The 23,770-nt window shown below is 55.8% G+C and overlaps 1 protein-coding gene across 1 annotated transcript in view; it reads right to left on the reverse strand.

Annotated features, from left to right (window-relative positions):
* Positions 1-231: 231 nt before the first annotated feature.
* The window catches only part of PIK3R5 (phosphoinositide-3-kinase regulatory subunit 5), a 39,384-nt gene continuing 15,845 nt past the window's right edge, over positions 232-23,770 (reverse strand). Inside the window, exons 2-19 of the mRNA XM_062506206.1 lie at positions 18,267-18,376; positions 14,346-14,446; positions 13,061-13,129; positions 12,241-12,379; positions 10,004-10,073; positions 9,224-9,398; positions 8,564-8,717; positions 8,044-8,127; positions 6,714-7,464; positions 6,488-6,638; positions 6,252-6,377; positions 5,919-6,044; positions 5,064-5,157; positions 3,815-3,891; positions 3,212-3,305; positions 1,828-1,910; positions 1,548-1,660; positions 232-516 (exon numbers count right to left, since the gene is read on the reverse strand). Of these exons, the coding sequence (XP_062362190.1) occupies positions 375-516; positions 1,548-1,660; positions 1,828-1,910; positions 3,212-3,305; positions 3,815-3,891; positions 5,064-5,157; positions 5,919-6,044; positions 6,252-6,377; positions 6,488-6,638; positions 6,714-7,464; positions 8,044-8,127; positions 8,564-8,717; positions 9,224-9,398; positions 10,004-10,073; positions 12,241-12,379; positions 13,061-13,129; positions 14,346-14,446; positions 18,267-18,363 (2,646 nt within the window). The 5' untranslated portion in view covers positions 18,364-18,376 and the 3' untranslated portion in view covers positions 232-374. The remainder of the gene's footprint in view (positions 517-1,547; positions 1,661-1,827; positions 1,911-3,211; positions 3,306-3,814; positions 3,892-5,063; positions 5,158-5,918; positions 6,045-6,251; positions 6,378-6,487; positions 6,639-6,713; positions 7,465-8,043; positions 8,128-8,563; positions 8,718-9,223; positions 9,399-10,003; positions 10,074-12,240; positions 12,380-13,060; positions 13,130-14,345; positions 14,447-18,266; positions 18,377-23,770) is intronic.

The following is a 23,770-nucleotide window of genomic DNA, read 5'->3' on the forward strand; positions in this document are numbered from 1 at the left end:
AGGACATCCCTTTTCCCAAATATCCCCCCAGGAGCTCACCCTTTCCCCACATCCCACTTGTACCATTTTCTGGCAGGGAATATCCCTGTCCTCACCCTGCCCTCCCACCCAGGTACTGGCATCTGCTGACCCACGGGGAGATATCCAGGAAGCACCTTCCTCCCCTTGCTGAGGAACCCCCAGAGACAGCAGAGCACAGCGATCCCGTTTCCCGAGGAGGGGTAGGCCTGGAGCAGGAGCAGCTCAGCCAGCACACTGACACTGGTGCCACTCTTCGGCTGCAGGAGCTCTTGGACAAGCCGGGCTCGGTGTCCTCTTCCTCCTCCTGAGTCTGGATTGGTGTGGGACACGTGCTCCGGAGGGACATGGCTCCTCTATGGCAGCGCCCCGCTGAAGGTGGCAATGGGCAAACACAGCAGGGAGTGGAACTCGGAGGGGTCCGGGGGGGGTACAGGGGACCCTCTCGGTGCCAGGGGGTCACTGTCCCTGGGCTTGTAGCACACGGAGATCTCACACCTGCAGGGGAACACCAGGAAGCAACCTCTGAATGAGGTGTGGGTTGAGAACCCCCAGGGACAGAGGGAATAGGGCCACAATTCAGTGGGAATGGGGCTACAATTCAGTGGGAGAGGGAATGGGGCTGCAAACCCAGTGGGAATCAGCCCAGTCCTTAACAGGACTGAAGCCTGAGCACTGAGAGTTCAGGACTTTCAGTTAGCTCAAGATGGGATCTCAACCAACACCACCCATCCAAGGCATTTGCAGAAATTCATTAGAGAAAATGAGAACTTCTGCATGCCCCAAGTTTCAGGAAGAGAGATGAAGCTCCTTTAGCATTTAATGAACTCCACCAATCCCCCGAGTTTCACAGCAAACAAGTTAAATGCTTCTATTTGGGGTTATTTAAGTGTAAGATCCCAAATATTTTTCTGTTGGAGGCAGCATCACTTTGTAGAGTTCTGCTCAATCTGAGAGTGGAATTAAAATGTTTTTACATTTTTAAAACCAATGGGTGAAACCCATGGATTGATCTCTTGTGCTCATGGAGACTCCGTCACCTGGGGAGCCAGGCCAGTGCCCTGGGGACAGCACTGATGGGTGAACAGTCCCATGAACAATTCCTGTTTTAGGCCAGACTCTCCCACGAGGATCACAAATTCCCTCCGCAGTGGGGATGCCAAAGGAGGGGACAGCCCGACCTTAGAACGAGAAGGCTCTGCTGACCCAAAGGAGGTTTAGTAGGTGAAGGCTCTCCTCGTACACCCAGAGCTCTCCCAATGCCTCCTTTATGTCTCATAACCCCTGGCTCATGACTGCTCCTGCAGAAAGATGAGTCTTTGGGGTTGAAGAATTGACAAAGGACCATCCTTTAGACTCTGGGACTTTCTGAAGGTGAACTCCTGCTGGCATCTGAGCAGGAGCATCTACCCAAGCTGAGCTCAGAGCTTGGCTCACAGATCCCCCATGAGGCCAGGACCCCATTCCCAGCCATAGCTCAGGGACAGGTCAGGATGCTCCATCCCAGGAGCTCTGGCTGCAGTTCCCACCTGGTTACGCTCTGCAGGATCTTCTGCTCATCCTGGTCCAGGCACACTGCGAAGGAGGACTGGACCCCGATGATCTGCACCTTGTCCACTTTGATCTGGGACACGCTTATCTGCTGAGAGGAAAGGCTGGAGTGAGGGAGCTGCTGCCTCAGCACATTCCCTGGGCTGGGCAGGACTGGGGGCAGCAGCAAAGGCATCCCCCAAGGAGCTGCTCTCTCCAGCCCCGCTGGGCCAGGCCGACCTTATCTCCCAAATGTAAAAGCTTCAGGACTGAAGTTACCTGATTGAAACTTTTCTTGGATTTGGAGTTCTGCCTCTTGACCACCTCAGTCATGGTTAAATTGAGACATTCTGTCTTCGAGGCTGCAACAGTAGGAAACTGCCATTACCTGGGGCTCTGCTGGGAACCCACGTGGTCCCTGCACCTCTCAAAGCATCTCAGAACTGGAGCTCCAGCAGGATCCCACTGCTGGGGGAAAGCAGTGCAGTCCCAGCTTTCCTCCCCTCCTGCCAAACGTCCTCTGCAATTCCAGCTGCTTTCCAAAACACAGCAGGAGAGAGCATTTAACCACTTTGGGCTGCAAACAGGAGAAAAACCATTGCCCATCACTGTGAGTCTGACTCTGCCTGCGTGGCCTCTCCTGAGCCCACCTGGAGATGCCTCCTCGTGCGCCTGGAATTACAGTGACATCCTGCGGTCAAACTGCTGAACGGGAAAACCAACGGAGCCAGGGAGATCAGATTCCTCTTGGAAGGACAGAGATTCATGGATGGGCTTGTCCCCAGAGAGGAGCTGAGGGCACACCTGATGCAAACCCTGAACTAGAGGAACATCCAACCCAACGTTTAGAGGGGGTGAAAAACCCGTTCCTGATGTTTTTCTCCCAGGATTGGCTGCATGGCTCCAGGATGGGGAGGGACAGGAGGGACAGTGCAGAGCTCCACGGAGCATGCAGGGATGTCTCCTGTTTTGTACAACACCCACTCCCTGATTACCCTGCTGACAAACTCCTGCCAGGCACCAGGCACAGCAGGAAAAAGGACCCAAGCCCCCTCAGTCCCCCCAAAACTGGATGTATCTGATGGCCAAACCAACAGCTCTTAAACAAAAACAAACTAAATACATACGTGGACCACACCTGGAGCTTTTCAAAGCTTGATTAATTGGAAACCTGATTAGGAAAAAGGTTTCTGAGGCCAAGCCAGGTGGCTGGGACTGTTTCTGAGCTGCAGGAAGGGAACCAGGCTGCAGCAGCAGCTCAGGAAAGGCCTGCTGACACCCTGCTCAGGTGCAGGACAAGCACCTGGCCTTTGGTCCTGCTTCATCTAAGGAGTTTCATCTGTTGCTCCTCCTTGCTAAAGTGTTATTCTGGAAAGTAGCACTCTCCCGTGACCATCCTGGTGTTTGAACCATCCCAGCCCCATCCCTAGTGGATGTTTTTCCAGCTGGAAGCTTTGGGACAGTGGGGCAGGACACGTCCTTTGTCCCTGACGTGGCGCTGAGGATTGGTGCACACCCAAGGACAGCTGAGGGAACATCAGGAGATTCCCACGTGTCTCCTACATTCTCACCTCCCTCATTTGCTCCAGTCATAAGATCCACACGGTTCCCTCGCTCCCCCCAGTGCCCCCCACCCTCCCTGGGGCACAGGCACTGCACCCACCGAGCTCCTCGTGCTTCCTGCAGGCCTTGCTGAGGTTGACAGATGTGCAGACCTTCTCCACGTCATTCCAGTGACTCCTGCCACTGGCAGCTGTCTGCAGGGACCAGCCAGAGCCCAGAGGAGAGAAGTGCACAACCATTCACCTTGGAAAAGAGCTTGAAGGCCAAATCTAACCCTAAATCTAACCTGCCAAGTCCTTAAGCACCAAGCCTGTATCTTTTAAGCATTCCCCAGGGATAGTGACTCCACCACTGCCCTGGGCAGCTGTGCCAGGGCTGGAAAGCTTTTTCTGTGAAGAAATAGTCTCCAATATCCAATCTAAACTTCCTGTGGTGCAGCTCAAGGCCGTTCCCTCGAAGCAGAGCCCGACCCCCCTGGCTGTCCCCTCCTGTCAGGGAGTTGTGCAGAGCCAGAAGTTCCCCCTGAGCTTTCTCTTCTCCAGGCTGAGCCCCTTTCCCAGCTCCTCAGTTGCTCCTGTGTCTCCAGCCCCTTCCCCAGCTCCGCTCCCTTCCCTGGACACGCTCCAGCCCTTCAGTGTCCTTGCCATGAGTGTCTCAGAACTGTCCCCAGCACTGGAGGTGTCCCAGCAGTGCCAGCACAGACCTTGCTGTATGCAATCTGTAGTGTCAGTGGGATTGCTTCCCTGTCTCCATCTATTCCCAGCCTTTTGCAGCCTGGACCTGCAGGGAACAAGGAGAAAATGTTACACAGGGGCTTCTTACCCCCAGCCTTCCCTGGCTGCTGATACAGCAGCACACCCAGGACCTGTAAGAAAGGGAAAAGAGCTTGCTGAGCACAACTGTGGTGCAAAAGGGCAAAAAAAAAAAAAATAAAGAGAAAAGGTGGCTTAAAAGCTGCAGAAAACAAAGAATCCACAGAGGAATTACAACACAAAACCACTCTGCAGCAAGCAAGTGGCTCTGGCTGAGCTCTCTGAGCCCTCCCTGCTCCTGTTTATTCAAGCAGACTTCTGCCCACATCAAATGAGCCCTGAAACACTGGGCCTGACACTCTCTGGTTTTTATCCCCTGGATAATTTTTTGCAGCTGTGAAGTGGTGCCAGACAAGCCAAGGGGAAAACACTGGATTCAGCACTGGAAGTTTCATTAGTTGGAGGGAAGAGGTCTTTGCCCAAGCCTGATTTTGGGGGAGCAGGGTAGGCTCACTTCATAATGGGGAATTTTATGAGCTCTGCTTCGATGGACAAGTAGAGCTCAGACCAAAGCAGTTGGTTAAAGCCATGAAGAACATCTGCAGGTGCAGTATTGGGGGCTGGCCATGAGGTGTCTGTGTGAGCTGCACTTCACCAGAGCATCTCGTCCTGGGTACCCAGGAGAAACTGCAGACAGATGTTCCTGCCGCTGCTTCTGCTTCTTAATATCACTGATGTTATAAATTCATAACATAAATGTACAAAAAAATTACACACAGAAAGCTCCAAGCACACACACAAACCTGGCTGTTCCCAGTAAAATAAGGAGATGAAAAGAGGGATTTAATAAATGACACTTCTGGACAAAGCACAAAGAGAAAGCAGTAAGAAGGAAAGATAAAGAGTTGCATTTGGGGTGCTGATGAGAGGAAGGAAACAGGCTTGGAGATGTTTTATTGTAAATCCAATCTAGAGTTAAGAGCAGCACAAGCAATCGGACAGTGCCATGGTTCTGCTCCTGGAGAGAACACAAAGCTGGGATGTTTCTCTCCCAGACCAGGGAAGAGCTGCCTGGGTCCTTGCTTGGCCTGGCTCAGACATCTCCTGCAGCCCAGGCTCCCCCAGCCCCTCCTTCCCTTCCCTCCCAACCCTGGTTTCACACCCCCAGGGCAGGTGGAGGGTGCAGAAGCAGCTACAGACCTGAGGCCTTGATAGCCCTCGTGGCTGCCGAGTGCCCCAGCTCCAGGGAGTGGATGAAGACCTCAGTCCTCTTCTCCCCTCCCATGAAGGTGAGCTGCCAGGGGGACGAGAGGAGACATGTGGGGGTGAGGGGACAGCCCAGCCAGGCAGCCTTCACTCCTCTCAGCCCTTAAGAAACGGGTCAGTTTGGGAAAATCCTTCCATGTTTTCAAAGCACCTTTCAGCAGCTGCTTGGGGTGGCACCTGCCTTTAGCTGTGCTTCAGACTGTTTAGACAGATCCCCGAACAACCCAAACCTCTCATTTTTCACTTAAAACTCCACAGCCCACTGGGAAAAAAAACCAAAAAAAACCAAAAAACACAGTGAGCCAATAGCAGGGTCTGGGAATTGCTTTGGGAGCACAAATCCTATGCAGCTCTGCTCACCAAGCCCTGCTGCAGGCGGTCCCCAGCCACAGCCCTAAAGCAGGGCTTGCAGCCCCAAATTCAACCTTCCCCGGCACACCTGCCCCAGGCACACAGCAGGATGTGAAAATTCCCCTCACGGAGGGGCTTGGTATGGGAAGCAGAGCTTTGGAGAGATTCCAGTGATGTGGAAAACCAGGTAGCATTGTCAGGCACCTCTTTGTGCCATGGGGAACAGTACTGGGGTGGAAAACTGCTTGTGGTCTGGGCAGGAGCTGCTCTCAGTCCCTGAGACAGGGCACCACTGCCAGCCAGGGGACGAAAGGGACCGAGCTCTGCCTCAGCAGCATGTGTCACACCCCCCGTGCTGCACAGGCAGCTCCTGACAGGTGGCACGAGCAGAGCCATCCCTCCACTCCCTTGCCAGGCTGGGCTGAGCCCTCTGCCCACCTCGGTCTGGTAGAGCTGCAGCAGCACGGGGCACGTGGCGAAGCGGCAGTAGTAGAGGATCATGTCTGCCAGGATGGGTAGCTGCTCCTGGGAGTCTTCCTGGGGCTCAGCCTCGGGCTTGGCACACTGGGGTGGCAGAAAGGGTCAGAAATGCGATGGGGCAGGTGGTACCTCCAGCCACAGCTGCCCACCCCACCCCACCAGGGATGGAAACTGCTGATTGCTAGGAGCCCCACGTCCATCCTGTGTCCATGCGGCACAGCAGAACGTTCTCCAGACAGCTCCCCAGGGAAGGGGCACACCCCTCCCTGCCCGTGGCACACACACACACACCTGGCACAAGACGTCCATGGGCAGGTTCATCAGCCCCAGGACGTTGCGCTCGTACCAGGGGTCCAGCAGGCCGATGTAGTGCGAGATGTCGTTGGTGCTGCTTTCCATCCCAGCCAGGGAGGGGTCCTGAAACCAGACACGGGGTCACCCCGAGGGTCCCCTCAGCCTGCCCCACCTCACACGGCACCCCCGGGCCAAGCAGAGCCCCGCTGACACCGCGGGGAGGGGACACCCACCTGTGCCCGGGGCGGGGGATCCCCCAGGGACGGCGAGGGGTGATGGTGCATCTGCGGGGTCGATGGGGCCACGCAGCTCCTCTTCACGGGGACGTAGAAGAACTGCAGCCTGAAGTACCGTGTCAGTGAGGGGCAGGAGCCCTCCTTGAGCCTGGGAGGTGGAGAGGCGGCTGAGAGGGGCGTGCCGGCGGGGCGGGCCACCTGCGGCCACCCCGCCGTGCCTCACCTGAGGTCGCTGTAGGCGCGGGCCACCTTGCCCGAGATGCGGTCCGAGCCGAACACCACGACGCGCAGCGTGCCCGCCTTGGCGTCCTCGTCGTAGCTGAGGAAGGGGCGGCGGGGGAGCCCGAGGGGCCGGGGGGCGAGCGGGGCGGGCCCGCGCTGGCCCGGGCCGTGCTGCGGCAGCGAGAGCGCGCGGCGGGAGCGCGCGGGGACGCGCGGCCGCGCCGGGGACGCGCACAGGCTCTCGGCGCGCCGCAGCGAGCACGGCTCCGGGCAGTCCCTGAGCTCCCGGCGCTGCACCAGCTGCTGGCTCTTGCTCTTGAACAGTTTGTAGAGCCTGTTGGTCAGCGACTGCCGGTGCCTGGGGGCCGGCCTGTCCGCCCTCGGCTCCGCCCTGCCCGCCGTGTCCAGAGAGCTCTCGTCGCTGTCCTCGGCGTAGCCGCTGTCCATGCAGTCCTTCAGGCTGGACACGAACGACTTCAGGGACTTCCTGGAGACCACCGTTAGCTCCGAGATGGACTCCTTGGAGGAGGTGAAGAGGGACACCCGCGAGGGCTTGGAGCTCTCCTCGGACAGCACGGAGTACACGGAGTCACTGGAGATGGAACAGAGCGGGGACAGCAGCGAGTCCTGCTCAGGGGACCCGCCGTCCATCTCCACATCCTCCTCCTCTTCGTCCTCATCCTCCTCCTCGTTCTCCGAAGCCAGGGGCTCAGCAACGCTGCACTCCTTGCTGAGGACATCGTTGAGGATGTCTGAAAGCAACCAGAGGGAGGTGTCTGCCACGAGCTCCAGCAAAGCCACTGCAAACGTGGTGATCCCAGCCCCACCGCCACTCCTCGTGGCCAAAGCTTTCCACCATCCTGGTGTCAAGCACAGAGCTGGAAACCTCCTCCCCAGTGTTTTTAGATTTTCACAAAAGGCCCGGTTGCAATAATGCAAAGAAAACTGTGTTTCTCTCCTCGAGGTTCTGGCTGGGTTCTCAAAAGGCAAACTCCAGCTGGGCTTTTGCTTCCTTCCCACCCGGCTTTCACAATATCCTCACACCTGATCCAGGTTTAACCGGACAGCAGGAGCAAAGCCAAGCCTTTGCCTGATCAAACCCCCAAGGGACCCACCCTGGCTCCCTATCAGGGCTGGCCTTCACTGCAAACGTGGGCCAGAGCTCTGCTCCCGCTTCCTGGGGCCAGCAGAGAAGGAACACGGAGCCTTCCCAGGAACAGACAAGGTCCTTCCAGGAATGGGGAAGCTGGGGGCACCAGCTCAGCACAAGGGGAACCTACTTCTCCAAAACTGGTGGGCCTGGCTGAGAGCTCAGCTCCCCTTTGACTCACCGAAGTTGTCCTGGTCCCAGCTGTAGGTGTAGCAGCGAGCGGGGGGGATGGCCATGGGCTGCAGCTTGCAGGGCTGGGCCTCACCTGGGGAGAGAAGAGGGACAGCAGCTGGTTTGCAGGGTCCTCCAGTGCCAGCCCTGCCAGCTCTCCAGCCCCTGCATGTTTTGGGCAGTCCCGATGCTGCTGTCCTTAGCTCCAGGTGGTCACATGCAATTGGGAAGAGGGGACACTTCACACCTGCACAGCCACCAGATGTCACAGCTACCATCGGCTTCTGATTTAATGCTTTCATCTCACCCTTGAATTGTTCAAAGGCCGAACAACTCATTTTTCTGCTATCTTAATGAAGCCATTTGTGGCTCACGGTGTGGTTATTGAACAGGACCTGGGCCGGTGCTTTTTTATCGCAGTCCTTGCACTCGGCTGATGCTCTGCAAAACCACTCCCCCCTGCTGCTGCTGCAGGGGCTGAGCTGGCAGAAAGCGCAGGGGAAGGAAGACAGGGATGGGGGGATGCTCACCTGTGACGGCAGGGAAGGAGGCGGCCCCGGCGATGTCGCGCAGCACAGCCTGGAGCCGCTCCCGGGCCAGCGCGGGGTCACTGCTGGCAGCCGCTGCCTCCTGCGCATCGGCAGCGCTGGCGTAGAGCTCCGAGAGCTCCTCCAGGGGCTTGGACTGCGGAGCAGAGCCGGGGGAGACGTTCAGGGGGCTCCCTCCACCGAGGCCATGCAGGGGCAGCATCAATGATGGGGCGACTCTCTTCCCTCCCACTGCCCCCGTCCCCCCCCAAGTTCCCCCAACTTTTCCAGTGAAAATTAAAACGACTTTGAAAACACTCCAGGGGTTTTCTTCATTATTTTTTTGCCTCTCGCTCAAGTGTTTCTCAATGGTCAAACGAACATTTTTGCTGATTTTCAAATCTGGGGGCCTTTCCTCTCTCCACTTTAGAACAGGAAAGGAGTGACACGATAAAAGGAGAGTGAACCCTCTGCACACACTTCACAAGACACTTCAGACTCAGGTCTAACCTGAGAAGGGAAAAACGTGCATTTTTCCTCCAAGAAGTGTTACCATAACTCTTTTCCTTTGCCAAGCCAGTCCCATTTTGGGTAGGAAATGCAGCAGCCAAGTGCACTGAAATGCGCCCGTGGCACCCCAGGGCAGGCGCTGCCCGATCCCACCTTGAGCAGGTGGTGCAGCCTGTGCAGGTCACAGTGGGTGCCGAAGTTGGCCTGGTAGAGGTGCTGGAGGAGCAGCACCAGCGTGGAGTGCTGGGGGGGTTCACTGGAGCTCAGCTTCTCAGCGATGGACAGGAACTCACTCTGCACCTCCGAGCGGTTCAGCAGCAGCACCGTCCTGCAGACAGGGACACGGTCAGGCCAGGACGCTGAACCCAGCCAGGGCTCCAGCCCAGCAGCCACTTGGCCTCACTGGACATGAGTGAACCCAAAACATCTCCCTGCTGAAGGTGCAGCTCTGAGGAGAAGCTTTAAGGGTGGCACAGATCTGTTTCCCAGCCTCATTTCCCTATTTACAAATGAGGATGGCAGGAGAAAGTTCAGCCCTCGAGTAAGGTGCAAAGTCTGACTGCTCAGAGCTGCAGGGCTTTCACTTCTCACTGCACTGGGGCAGGGATGGACTCACTTCTGGCTCCTATTTGGGTGATGGGTCCCAGAATCACGGGTCACAGCATTTCCCAGCTGCTCTCCAACATGTGCCGAGATCAGCAGCTCCCTGGGGAGGAGACTTTACCTTCCTTCCCCACATCTGCAGCCCTGCAGGGTCACTGACACAGGCAGCCCACAGACCTTGTCCCAAGCTCCTGGAAATGGCCCAGCCGCTCTCCTCACCCTTCCCACAGTTTCCCAGTCCTCCTCCCTGGCCCCTGGGAGCTGCTGCAGCAGTGCCAGCCCGTGGGGATGCCACAGGTAGTCCCCAGCAGTGTCCATGGCCACACTTACACCGTGGAGCTCTGGTAGTTCTTCACAGGCAACCCCTGCTCCGTCCTCACCAGCCTCTGGAAAGTGATCCCTGGGGAGAGAGCAGAGCAGTGAGGCACAGAATCCCTGCAGGTACCTCTGCCCAGCAGCACAGAGCTGGCTCTGCCCCCAGGGCAGCCCTGAGCTGGCACAACCCCTGCCTAGAGTGGGAATGGCAGCACCGAGAGTCCTCGTGGGGACAAGGCACAGCCACTGTGTGAGGGGCCAGCCAAGGGCAAGGGAACTCTGGATGTAAAACCCAGAGTGATGGGAAATCACCCACAGGATGGTGGAGACCTGCTCCAGCCCCAATCCCTTCTGCCCCACTGCTTGTGTGGGATGGGAATTCCAAGGATGACATTTAGCAGCTTTTCCCACTTGCTTTAGGCCCTGGATGTCACACTGGGCCATCAGGTCACTGCCACCTCCCCTCCTGCAGGGACTGAGCCCAGACTGATGGACTGTGCCCAGGACAGCGGATGATGGATCTGGACTGGGTGGCAACAGCAGAGTCCCAGCCCCACAGTCAGCAGGACAGGGGCACAGTCCTTGGGAAAACCTCATGGTGTCAGCAAGATCCAGCCCTTATCCATGCAGGGAGCCACATCCCACCCAGCCCAGCAGCCATGGGGGCCCCCTTGGATGCACACAGGTCACAGCACCACCGACCCCTCCTGCAGAGGCAGCAGCCCCAGGGTGCAGATCAAAGCTGCTGCATTCCTGGCAAATATTGACAGTGGCTCATTCTCCATTAATCTTTGCCTCATCTCAATAAAATGCTTTGGCCTCAGCCCCCAGCAGGTCAGGGGGCTGTGAAGCAAGCCTAGAACAGCCCAGAAGGTCCTGGCAGCTGAGCAGCAGTGGACACATCCTTACTGCTTCTGGAGAGGGATTTCCAAAGCCAGCAGCCAGTGCTTCCCACACAGCCCCTCTGACAGGGGGAGGAAAACCACTCTGCTGTGGGAGGGGAGAGCTCTTGGGCCAAAGTCCCCACTCACACAGCCTGGGACCCTGGGGATGGTACAAGAACAGGATGCAGCAACCCCCACCCAGCACCAGAGCTTTCCCTTAGGCTGTAAAGCACAGCCCTGACCAGAGCGCAGCAAGAAATGACCAGGAGGGACCTGGGGAGCCCCACAAGTGTCCCCATGTCCCCGTGGCCCTGCAGCTCTGAGATGAGGCTGGACACAACCAGACCCTGCCTGGTGGCCATGGTCACTTGTGCTGGGGGTAAAGCAGCCAGTGCAGAGCTCCCCCTGCACAGGTTGGGATTTTTCCATCTTTTTGTTCCTTTGAAAGCACCTTTCATCCCATCCCCAAGTTCCCATCTCACAGGAACTGCTGCCCTGACAGAGACCCTTAATTTCACATCCCCCAGTACCCAAAGCACCTTCCCAGTTTGAGGGTGTGGGGAAAAACCACAGCCACATCCCCCTCCCAGACCTCCCAAATCCTGCCCAGGATTAAACATGGGCTGCAATGTGCTCTGTGTGATAACAGCTCTTCAAAAACCCCCAAAAGGCAGGGAGATTAGGAAAAAAGGCTTTGACAAATAATTGGAAGAGCTGCTCCATTGGGAACCACAAGACATCCACAAGGAGTCCTTAATTAAGAGGAGCACTGGTGCTGCCCGTGCATGTGCCCAGAGCTGGGTCACAAGGAGTGTCTGGACTGGAAAGAACAATCCAGGGAGTTCCTCAGCCCTATGGAAATCTCCATGGAAGAGCAGCTCGGAGGCTCCTGCCACCCTGATGCCCATGAATGGCCCCACTACTGTCCCCCCACTGAGCACCTCACACAAAGGGTAGGCTGGGGGGAGCAGCCAGCAAATGCTCTGCTGGGGAAAAGACCCTCCAGACTGAAACCCAGGCAGGAAATCGCTAGCCATGTGGCTAATTGGCCGTGATGCACAGCTGGGAGAGCCTGGGATGCTCCTTGCACACAAGGGACACCAAAAACACCACCCTGCCCTGCTCCTCCAGAGCAATCCCGTCTCACCCTGTGTGGGACCACCCCGGAATACCATCCTGAGGGAGGAGGGAGGATCCTGACCCCCTGGAAAAGCTGAGGTTTGGGATGGACACTGTGCTGCCAGGACTCAGGAAGAAAGGGGGAAATGAGACAGGAGCAGCAGGGGAACAAACCCCGGGGCAGGGCTCGGTTCCGTGTCCCCCCCCCTCCCCTCCCCCCCCCCCCGGGACCAGGGCAGGAGCCCTCACCTGGAGCCTTGAGCTCGTTGCTGATGAAGGTGAGCAGCTCCCGGAAGGTGTCACAGTAGGGCACGGGCCACGTCAGGAAGCTGTGGTAGATGCTGGCAGCTTTCAGGAGCAGGTCAGAGCCGGGTGGGAAGTGCGGAGCCTGCAGGGACAGGGACAGGAGGTTGGAGAGGAGCAAAGATCCCGAGTCCTCTGTGGGAACTCCAGGGTTTAGGCTGGGAGTGGGAGGAGGAGAAGCAAAGAAAAGCTCCCCCTGTGCCACCTCATCTTCCAAGGAAGGGTCACAGGAACCCCCCTGGGCACAGCTCCAAAAACCTCCTTCCCAACTTCCCCAAGCAGGGCTCACGTGCCCAAGCCTAAATATAAATTCCTTTTTAAGCCCCACAAGCTGTACAGATTAATTCCATACAGCCCGTGCTTGTGCAGGATCTGGCAGCAATGATTTCCTCAGGATAATGATGCATTGTGCTGGGAATAATAATAATTTAAAAAAGTATTTCCTGGGAAGGCTCTACTCCTTTTCATTCACATTGCCCGTGTATTTTGCCCAACTATAAAGTGTAAAGAAAAAAATTCCCCTTTCTTGTCCATCTCCCTTTCTGATTAGCCCAGCCTTAAAAAAAATAATTTCAAAACCCCTGCAGCTCATTTTCTTTGTCTCTCAGCTTGTGCAATGGTTGGTTGATCCCAATCCCTCTGGATTCCTACAGAATCTTTCCTTTCAGGATGAACTGATGAAAGCAGACTAGGATGTTGCAGCCAAAGGCACCTTGATTTGGTGCCTGCCCCGGGCTGGGATCGGTGCAGCAGCCTCAGCACTTACATAGAGCACGGCCGAGTAGAAGAGCAGGGCCAGGGGCGTCACCAGGTCGTAGTCACACCTGTCCTGCACCTGTGGGAACAGCCCGAGGGCACAGCGATGAGCTGCTGGCCAGGAGCACTGCCCAAAATATCCCCAGAGCTGCTGGGACACCCCAGTCCCCACCATCCCATCACCACACCCGGGAGATTCTCTCTTCTCCATGGGAAAACCACCCTCAAAGCCCCACCAAGCACAGAGTGGGACAGGCAGAGCAGCACAACCTCCTGCTCTGTCCTCTTCCAGGTCTGGCCAGGCACCCAACCCTTTGAGACTCCTGATGCTTGAAATTCCACGGAGGTGGCTCAGAGCAGGCAGCCCAGTCGCTGCAGGCAGCTTGGGAAGCTGGGCAGGACAGTGAAATCCAGGGGATTGAATCCCAGCCTTTACTCCAGGGAATAGCCAGCAGAACTCTCTCACTGGGGTCTCAAGGAGACACTTGCCCAGCCCAAAGTGCAATAAACCCTCCTGTACCAAACCACTCTCTGCACCCAGAGCAGTTCTGGCCATTAAAAGAACATAAACATGAACAACCTGGGCTGCTGCCAGCTCCACAGCCTCTTGCCCATAAAATGGAAGCCAGCATTTATCCCCTCACATGAATCCCAGCACTAGGGATTTAGGAAACACATCCCCATTTCCTGCCACATCAAGGGATTCTTCCAAGGCCTTCCTGGCCGCAGCCCAGGATGACCCTGCTTGACCAGTGATGCCTGGAGCTCCCTGGTACATGATGGGACTGCGGCAGGCCCATCTGATTGTCCCTGCTGCTGTTTTGTCCCCTCACTGTGACCCCACTGTCAGCTGCCAGGCTGCTGTGCAGTGCAAATCCTGCCCGTGGTCCCCAGCGTCCCAGCCCCGCAGGAAACTTGCAGCCAAGTTTCCACCAAAAACAACAGGAAATTTTTAATTTGCTCTTTGGAGCAGCAGCTCCATGGACACGGCCAGGGAAGGGCTGGGGAAGGCTGAAGGATCTGCACAGAGTCAAGCAGTGCTTGGAGGGGATCAAAGCCCATCCCTGGGGTCTGCAGGGCTGCCCAAACCATGGGGATGAGCTCTTCCTTTTGGGAGACACAGCACTGGTGCCCCCAGAGCTCTGGACCTGCTGACCCAGCCCCACCCAACCCCCAGCACTGATGCTCAGCAGTGTCTTATAACCCCAAATCCCCCACTCAGCTTTGCCAAAGCCCAACCCGAGCAAGCCACGGAGCTGCTCAGGGCCTGCAGCTCCCCGACAGTCCCCAGTCACCTCTTTGGTCTTGCCCAGGATCTTCTCCACCAGGATGAGGTAGTTACTGGCGTCCCGGCTCACCAGCTCCTGCAGGCTCCAGCAGTTCAGGCACAGCCCGGCTGTGGGGACGCAGAGCCACGGTCACTCCGGGAGCCACCCACACCCCCAGCCCCGCTCAGGAAGGTCAGAGGGACACGAACAATGGGAAGGGATCAAGGGGAAGGTGTTGACCACAGGCATGAGATCCGGGCAGAAGAACAAACCTCACGTGCCCCCTGGAGCTGGCCCTAACCCCACACATCAGTGTTTGTCTCAGGGACACCACGGGGTCACCTGAGCACCTGCACATCCCCAGCCCAACGTGCCCAGCTGGGCTGGAGGCCTCTGCCCCTGGAGCCAGGTGAGTATCCAAGATGCCAGAGTTACCAGGTGCCAAAGCAGCCAGTGGGAGCAGAATCCCCAGGAGCTGACAGATTGAGATATCCAATATCCCCAGGAGCCAGGGGGAGAAGGGGTATCCCCAGGAGGTAGGGGGAGCAGAGAGGGGAGCAGTCCATGGCTCTGGAGGAGCCAAGATCATCAATAAAGATACACCTTGTACAAACAGCACAAACCAGAACTTCACCTGCCAGTCCCTAAATCCAAGGAATTTGCCCCAGGAGACCCCAAGCAGGGCAGTGGGAGCACCACAGCTGAGGAGCTGCTGCCATTCCCCCACCCTCGTACTCATCCATCCAGCTTTGCTCCACTAAACCAGAGCCAGTTAATTTTTCTTAAGACAGGGAATGAGTCAGGTTTATCTGCCAGCAGCACAGGCAGCCCAGGGAACAGGTCTAAGCTGGGCTTATCTCAGCACCCCACCTGACTAAACCCAGCCTGACAGCAACCCAAAGAAAAAACTCCTTTTGCAAGGGCAAAGCTCCAGCAAAGCCTCTGCAGAGCCAAAGAAAAGTCTCCCTTTGGGAGAAGGCAGAAAAGCCTCTGAGCAGGCAGCAGGTGCTGGGCAGGGGCTGCTCAGGGAGCCTGGGCTCGGCTTCGGTCATTATCAGCACCAAAGGTGCCAAACAGGTGGGCACAGCAGCACCGTGGGCAGCCTCGGAAGGATGAGGCTTTGTCGTTTCTTTTCTGAGAAGTGCCCCATGATGCCCTCTTCCTCCTCCCAGAGCAGCTCCTTCCCGGCCTCAGGGGGTGGCATTTCCCCTCAGAGTGAGCAACTGTCGAGTGGGAAACCCAGGAGCACTGAAGCAGAAATGGCACCTCCCGAGCTGCCCACAGTGCTGGGCACGGACTCCTGGTGCCATCAGCAGTGACACAGCCCGGGGCCGGGTGGAAAGCAGAAGGCTCCGTTTCCTCCTCCCCCACAGCCACTGCCATCATCTCTTCACCAGAGGGAGGTGGCTTCTCCTGGGACTGCCCAAGGACAGGCACAGCCCAAGGCTGGCAGCCACAGCATCCCTTGGGAAGTGCAGCAACCCAGCCTGCAGCTCCTGGGACACGCGAGGTGGAGATGGGTGCCCAGCTCAAGGGCACCTCCTGGCACTTACACCCAGCCTGGGCAGAGATTTCCAACAGGAAAACCCAGCACAAGCCTGGAGAAATCAGCTCAAATCTGCCAGATCCTCAGCACCAGCAGAGCCAAGACCAGGGCTGTCCTTCACAAAAAACTCCCTTCTTTTTTCTGCTCACCGGTAAGAAATAAAACATTTATCTTGTTTTTCACACTCTAATTTGACAATGGTCCCTCTCCTGCAGCACCAATCAAGGCCAGCCCTGAAGAGGTTCCTCCACAAAGAAAAGGTTTTCCTTCCAAGCACTTTTCTAACAGGAATTTCTATGAATCACAGAGAACTCATTTTTATTTGGTTTCTCGAATATGTTCTGCAGAAAGATCTTCTATTCATACCCCTGAGCTGGCTACAGGCTCATCCAAGCTGTAAATCTGGGACAGCCAAACCCTCACACAACCCCTCCTGGCTGACTTCACAGCCCTCAGCTCCTCATCCCTTACTCAGGGGGAGCAACGTGCTGGAAACAATTACTCACCCTCTCCAGAGCACCTTGTGTGAAGTTAACACAGAAAAATAAAGCTTTAAATTATTTTAAAATGAACAAAATTCAACAAGGTCTCAGCCCAAAAAGCTGTGGTGTGGTGTGTGCTATTTTGGTGCATGAAAACTGTAAAAAAATAGGGGAAAGCAAGAAATTGGGAAACAGAAGTGAAAAATGAGGAAGGTGAAGGTTCCAGCCCAGCCAAGAGCAAGATGAAAGGGTTCACTGACTTGTGAGGATCAACCCTGCCACAAACAACAGCCTGGATAACACAGCAATAATGAAACTGTCATTTGTAGCTTGGGGAAGGATGTGACAACCTCTTCTCCAGTTTTGAAAGGCAGCAGGGGACAGCTCTGGGCTGTGGGCACTGCACTCTGCTTTCCCCGAGTTCCTCCTGTCACCACAATGACCAAAGCCTTCCCACTCTGGCTGCACGGGCTGGGATGGGGACAAGAGCTCCTCAGAGGCAGCAGGAGAAAAGGCACTCGGGGGGTCCTGGGGGTCCCCCGCAGCAGCACCGGGGCTGGGGCACAGCAAAGCCACCAACACTCACCAGGGCACGCTGGAGATCCCTGGCAGAGCACAAATCCTTTGGACAAGAGGGAGATTTCTGAGGTGCAAAACACCCACAATTCTCCCAGGAATGTCAGGTCCTTCTACCAAAGGCCACGAGAGGCAAAGGAAGAGGCCTGGGAGCCAGGAGAGATCACTGAGGATGGGACTGGGGGGACACAGCTCTCAACCCCAACCCCTGCCCTGCACACCCCAGTATTTGCTAATGAGCTGCAAAAATGACAGAGTCGTCGTTTAAAGGCTTCCCCAACCCAAAGAGCAGCGCCAAGGGGCTGGGATGAGAGCTGTGAGTGACACGGGAACTGATTGATGGTAATTACAGCAGAGGTGAGCTCTGGGCACACAGTGACCTGCTTGGCCACAGGGCTCCCTGGCCACGCGCTGTCACGGTGCCAAGCACGAGGTCGCGCTTCCAGGAACCAGGAATGTGGGTCACATTTCAGACCCTGCTTCCCAGAGCAGGGGAAAAGAAAAGGACATGGGAATCTCGGGCAGAACTGCCCCAACCAAGCCCCCAGGTGATATTAAAGCATGGAAGTGCCATCATTCCAGTGGCTGTGAGGGGATGGCAAAGGGATTCCTATGAGATTTGGCAGCAGGTAGGATCCTATCTGCATCTCTGTCAGTCTTGTAGGGAAAAAGAAAAGCAGAAAGGGTTGAAAGAACTGCATAGACAAAAAGGAATCAGAACCTGGCAGCCCCCAGATTTTTTCATCCACCAGAGGGTTTGGCAGCGATTTAATCACAGCTCACACACACACTATGAGGCAGAAAGGTCAAAATGACATTCAGAAATCATTTCTGCTCATTGCAGCTCTGCCCCCACCACGTCAGCCCCAATCCCTTCACAGCCCCCTGGACGAGGCTCAGCTCTTTATGGCCACCATGGTATCTGAGCCAGGGTTAAACTGATAACAACATCTCTGCGCTGTGTGTCACAATGCAGCACAGATCACAGCCTGGCCTTGGGGGCTCTGAGCATCAAGGCAGGGCTGGCTGATTGCACAAAGGAGCCTTTCCTCGTGCTGAACAAAGCCTTCTCTCCCCAGCTCACTCAGGGGCAGCTGGCAGCACGCACGACTGCCCTGCTGAGTCCTTACAGGGTCAGACCTGACGTGACCTTCTCAGGGTCCTGGAACATCTTCCTATTCCAGCAAAATGCCCAGAAGGACTGACCAGGCTGGGTGCTACCTCTGACTCTGACCACTGGAAGGGAAAAGACCTCCAGCAGCACCAGCAGCTTCCTCTAACCCAGAGGGAGTCCTGGGTGAGTGAGACACCCCACCAGGGGCCCACGGTTAGCAGGTCACCTACCAGCCCATCTGCTGGACACAGCGTCCTTGCTGAGCCCATGGAGACACCTTTCCAGTGCATGGTAGATCCTGTCCTCTGTGCACGTGGTGTGCTGCATTTTAATTCATCTCCTGAATTGAAGAGGAAAGAAGGAAAGTTAATAAAGGATTATCCTCGATGGCTCCAATGTTCACTGGCAATGGTAACAAACCCACCTCAAGGCCAGGGAAGGCTGCAGAACTGTCCCCTTGGTGCCACAAGGCCAACATGAAGAAAAGGTCCCTGTGCCCTTGTGGCATTGGGGGGAAACTCTGAGGGGATGTCAGGGATGTGAGCCCAGCACACGAGGACATTGTGAAATTGTGACTGCAGCCCTGTCACATCGCACCTCTCCCGCAGGGTGCACCCTGAACCTTGGCTGGCAGAGCCTGTGCTGAGGAGGAAGGTTTTATCCCACCCAATCTATATCCATCCATCTGGGACACCAGGAACAGTCAGGCCTCTTCCCAGGGTCACTGCTCCGATGTCCCTGACCGTGAGCAATCAGAGGGGACCAGGTGGACATTCCCTTCTCCCCTGCAGCCCTGGGGCAGCCATCCAGGTGTCCTCCTCTCCCAAGGCTCAGAGACGGGTCCATCCCACACATTCTTTGCCTCTCATTTAGAAGGAACACAAATGCACAAAAACAATCCAGTAAGAAGAAATAAAAGCTGCCAATGCTATAAAATCACCTGCAAGGCGGCCTTTGCTTTCACACAGGACAGCAGCCATGCCACACGCCCACATAGTTCCCAAAGATATCCTAATTCTCTGCTCATTTGGCCAACACTTGGTGCCGGCACCCAGCAGTGGCTGTGCCCATCACAGCCCCACCACCCCTTCCCTGGAACCACTGTGACCTTGGCGGAGGCTCCACATCCCTCCTTGCCCCACGTCCCCAGCACGGCCACCTCCATCCACACTTCATTGCCAGCAGCTCCCCCCAGAAGGGCTCAGGAAAGCTGTGCCTGGCTGCTGGAGCTCCCTGGGAACACAAGGAGCCACCTCCAGCCCTGCCCCTGCACTGGAGAGAACCCAGCAGCTCCCCAGAGGTGAGAGAACACCCCGAGCACCACTGACCTGCCCAGTGCATGAGGTCTCCTTCACCCCAGAGAGGCTCATGGGCTCCCCCTCCTCCTCTCATGAGCCTTGCCGAAGCCTGGAACTGGGCTCTGCAGCAGAACTTTTATCCGTGCCTGGTGCAAGGAGCACCAAGGAACACTGCGGTGCCACGGCAAGGAGCGGGGAAATCGCAGCCCAGCACCTCAGTCACGCTTGTGGCAGGAGAAAGGCAGTGAGCGAGAGCCCGGAGTGACTCACTGACACCTCGGCTACACCCAGCCCAAAAAACAGCCCAGCCCCCAGAGGGGAGCAGGCTCCTCACCCCGCACCAGCCCCACCGTCCCCTCCATCGTGTCTTAGCGCACAACAGGAAGGGAATTTAAAGTAAAATATACCCAAGCTTTTGCCCATAACTTTCAAACCACAAAAGTCAGTCTTTGGGTGTTTTTTTTCTGCTGTGCCATGGACCACACAGGAACCTGAGCCTCCTCTCCCAGGGCAGTGCTTATGGAAGCATTTTCCGTGGGAAAGGCCTCGCTTCATCCACCACAACGCAGCAGAAACTTTGCAACATTTTCTGCTGTCCCCTCCTCACCACCCACACCGAGCAGGATGACAGGCCAGGGGACACTTCTGGAGAACATAATCTGACTTTCAAGAGCCACATTAAGCATCTTGAGAACACCAAGAAAAACAAGTACTGAGGTCAAGGGTTTGGAAAACACTTTGCTTTCTGAGAGGGTGTTGAGCACATCCACACGATCCCACCCCAGAGGTGGCACAGTCCTCAACAGCCGGTTTTAGAGCCCCAAGTCCCCAGAGACACCCATCTGCCTCAAGGTTTTGCCCCGTTTTCAATAGATGCCCAACAATTCCCAGCATCAGGGATCAGGATAAGATTGAACCCATCCCCTTTGAAGGTGTGAGTGTCCTAAAGGGCAGTTTATAATAATTAATTTGTAATAATTTTCTAACCAGTTGTTGTCTAGAAAAAACACTGATTAAAGTGAGTGAGAAAAGGTCCAGCACACCAAAGCTCAGCTTGGAAAGTATCCTAAGACTATTTGTGAAATTGTCCTTGCGTGGGTGCCAGATCCTTGGGGAATTTCCAGCCAAGACTGCTTAGTTAAGAGGTTTCATTGATCTCTGTGGGTTACAAAGGTGAACAGACAAATTCAATATTTCTGTTAATTAACACCAAACTGGTAAATATTTATCCCTTGGTGGGAAGTGGGAACTTGTGCTGATCACTGGTTATAGATTCTCCCTCGTCCTTCTTGAGGCAAAAAGTTTGTACAAAAAACAACCAGTTTTTATATACTATGGAGAAGAACTACCAATAAAACAAGAAGTCTTCTCCTGCTGAGCTGTGAAGTCACCAGAGGTCACGGGAAGCCCTTGGGGTATCACAGCTCCCTGACACAAATTCTCCACTCAGCTGGGACACACTGGGGTTCCCCCACTTGCCTTCAGTGCCCTGAAACCTTTCCCTTCCAGGGCTTTTCTGCTGCTCAGTATCAGCTCCATGCCCAGGAGCAGAAGGTCCCTCAGCAGCCAAGGCGACATTAGCAAGACTGGGACAGGGCACAGGACGGCCTTTCCAGCAAGGAAAATCCCTTTTCTTGTATTGAGGTCCACCTGAGTCCCAGCCTCAACACCCGAAGGACTTCTCTAAGCTCCTTCTGCAGTGGCGGAGCCCAGGACAGTCCCAAGGAGATGAGACCAGAGGGAAGAGCTCAAAGATCCAAAATTAAGGAGGGAAGAGGATCAGACTCCCTCTTGCAGAGCAAATCCCCGGAGCCTGGGCAGCTCCACCGCGCTGCCCTGGGGAGGCACCACACGCTCCAAAATCCACCGCTCCAGGACAGCAAGCTCAGGCAGACACGAACAAACTGAAATCTCCCCTCCCGCGGCAAATCCCAGCAACATCACCTTGGGGTGCCCGAGGGCAGGAAAGGACCTGACAAAGACCTTGCCAGAGGGAATTCTGCAGCAGGGGAGCGGCCACTGCTCCAGTGGCACTGGGGGAAGCCCGCGGGTACCCTCGGGGCAGGACAACGCCTTTTCCTGCCCCGATTGTTCCCGAGGCTGAGCATCCTGGGCAGGAAACAGGAGAAGAAAAACAAAGCCCTCGGCCCTCGGGAGCAGCCCTGAAGGCACTGCCCACGTTCGGGAACAGTGGCAGTGGGTGGAGGCACACGGATGCCTCGCCTGGGTTGGTGCCAGGACGTGGCTCAGCACCTGGATCGAGGCTGCTGGAGGGCTTTGGCACTGGGAGGACCAGAACAAGAAGTCTGATGAGGTTGAAAGAAACAGGAGCTTGGGCTGATGCTGCATCAGAAGAAAAATCACTAAACTTGGTTTAAAGCAAAGGGATCCTACCCAGAGATTTTTATTTTTTTTCAAGGTAAAATCCTCACACAAGCTCTCTAGAAAGGTCATAAAGTCCGTAGAGCTCCACCTCGGATTTCTGTCTCCTCCAGTTCTGCCTTCGAAGGGGCAGACAGGAGCTTTGCATCCTCACTGCAGTGGAAGAGCTGGATTTGGAGCTGTGCCCTGGATATGGAGCTGTGCCAGGCAGGGCAGTGGCACATGCCTGGTACCTGCTCCTCCACTGAAACAGTTTTTCTTAGATTACAGAAGCAAAAACTTGATTTTCAGCTGTTTGCTTGCAAGATTTTACTGCCTCCCCTTCACCTCACACAGGAGGCAAAGATAGAAACCCGGAGCGAGGGAGGGAGCAGCTGGTTGGAGGAAGCCTTTGTAGAACACGGGACAGTGTGGGGAGAAAGCTGCAATTTTCAAGAAAAACTTCAGCCTCAGCGTGTTTATCAGCCAAGTGAGAGCTCTGCACAGAGCAGGAGATGTGGGCGATAAGATGTTCACTCAAACCACACCAAGGCAGGGTACCAGGAGATCCAGGAGGCAGCTGGTTTGACAAACATCCTCTCAGGGTGCCTGCAGAGGAGGCTGTGCCATCCAAACCCCTGCAGGGCTCTGTACACAGCTCCTGTCACACTGAGCGGGGGTAGAGGCTGCTGTGACACTGAGGACAAGGACATCAAGCCACCGTGGGGACCTTGAGGGACATTCACTCCTTGGGCTGCAAACCCTCACTCCCTGAGCCAGTGGGGGAAGAGGCACACAGAGAATCGCTCCCAAAGAGCAGTTTAGGCAGCGATCTCATCTTAAAGCAGGAGACAGAACTCCTGGCACAACAAGAAAATCTACTTCTATTATAACAAGAGCACCTATGCCTGCAGGATAACGGTGCTGAGGAGCAGGAATGACACAGGACATCCCACTGCTCACAGGAGGAAGCAAAATCCTGAGTTATTAGTGGGAAATGGTATTTTGGGAAGAGGAGAGGTACCAGGCAGCTCCCTTGAGAGCAAGAGCAGGACCAAGCCTTGCCCAGGTAGCCTTTCTGAACTGCAACGCCTCATTTACACTAAAAATGTGATAACTGGAGAGCTCTCAAAGAGCCACAACTGCAGAGCTCCCTCAGAGGCAGAGATGCTGTCTCTGAGAACTGGGCTGAAGGAGAGGCTCCCACACGGGGCAGGGAAAACACCTAACGTGCGAAGCAGTTTCAGGGTCCCTGAGTGTCAAACAGCATTTACAGAATGTGACACAACAGGGGCAAAGCAGCACCCAGGTTTTACACCCAGGGCTGGCTGCCTACTCCCCCTGTGCCACCTGGGCACCCACAGCAGTCACTGGGGAGCTGGGGACATCCTTGGCAGCAGTCCAGGAAAGGGGGAGATGAGCCCGGCCCGAAGAATTGAAGATTGAATTGAGATTCATCCAATCTGCCACCAGCTACAGTCACGCAGCTCTGAGCCACTTACCTAGGGCTGCTCAGCTCCCGTGAGGGACAGCCACGATGGCCACTGTGCCCTGCCTGTCCCTCTCCACCACAGGCAATATCCCAAACATCACCCAGCTCACCGCTGCGCTGCAGGGTGTGAGCCAAGCGTGGATCTAAGCCCTGAGATACTGCTTTGCACAAACAATCCCAAATTATCTCACAGTTCCCATTGCCATAAGCAGAGGGGTCTTTGGGAAGGCACAATTGTGGCCACAGTCACTCCGTGGCCAGGGCACAGAGATTCCTGTCAGACAGGGAGAAGTGAAGCCTGACCTAACAACTGCACGTGTGTGGTCACTTCTGCTGCTGCTCTGTCTGTCCGGCTGACCACGGCCACACAGCACCAGGATGTGGCAGAAAGAAAGATCTGCAGTCAGAGGAGGAAGGTCTCCAGCTTAGGAAGGAGCTTAAAAACACTCCGCAACCAAAGGACAGATCATCACCCAAGACAGGGAAAAACAGTATCTAGGAAAGGCAGAAAGGGAAATGCTCTGTCATCTTCCTGAGATGAGCAGCCTCTGGTCATCAGCTGTGTCTAAGCAGCAAACCCAAG

Source organism: Cinclus cinclus, chromosome 20, assembly GCF_963662255.1.
Source record: "Cinclus cinclus chromosome 20, bCinCin1.1, whole genome shotgun sequence".
Classification (NCBI taxonomy): Eukaryota; Metazoa; Chordata; class Aves; order Passeriformes; family Cinclidae; genus Cinclus; species Cinclus cinclus.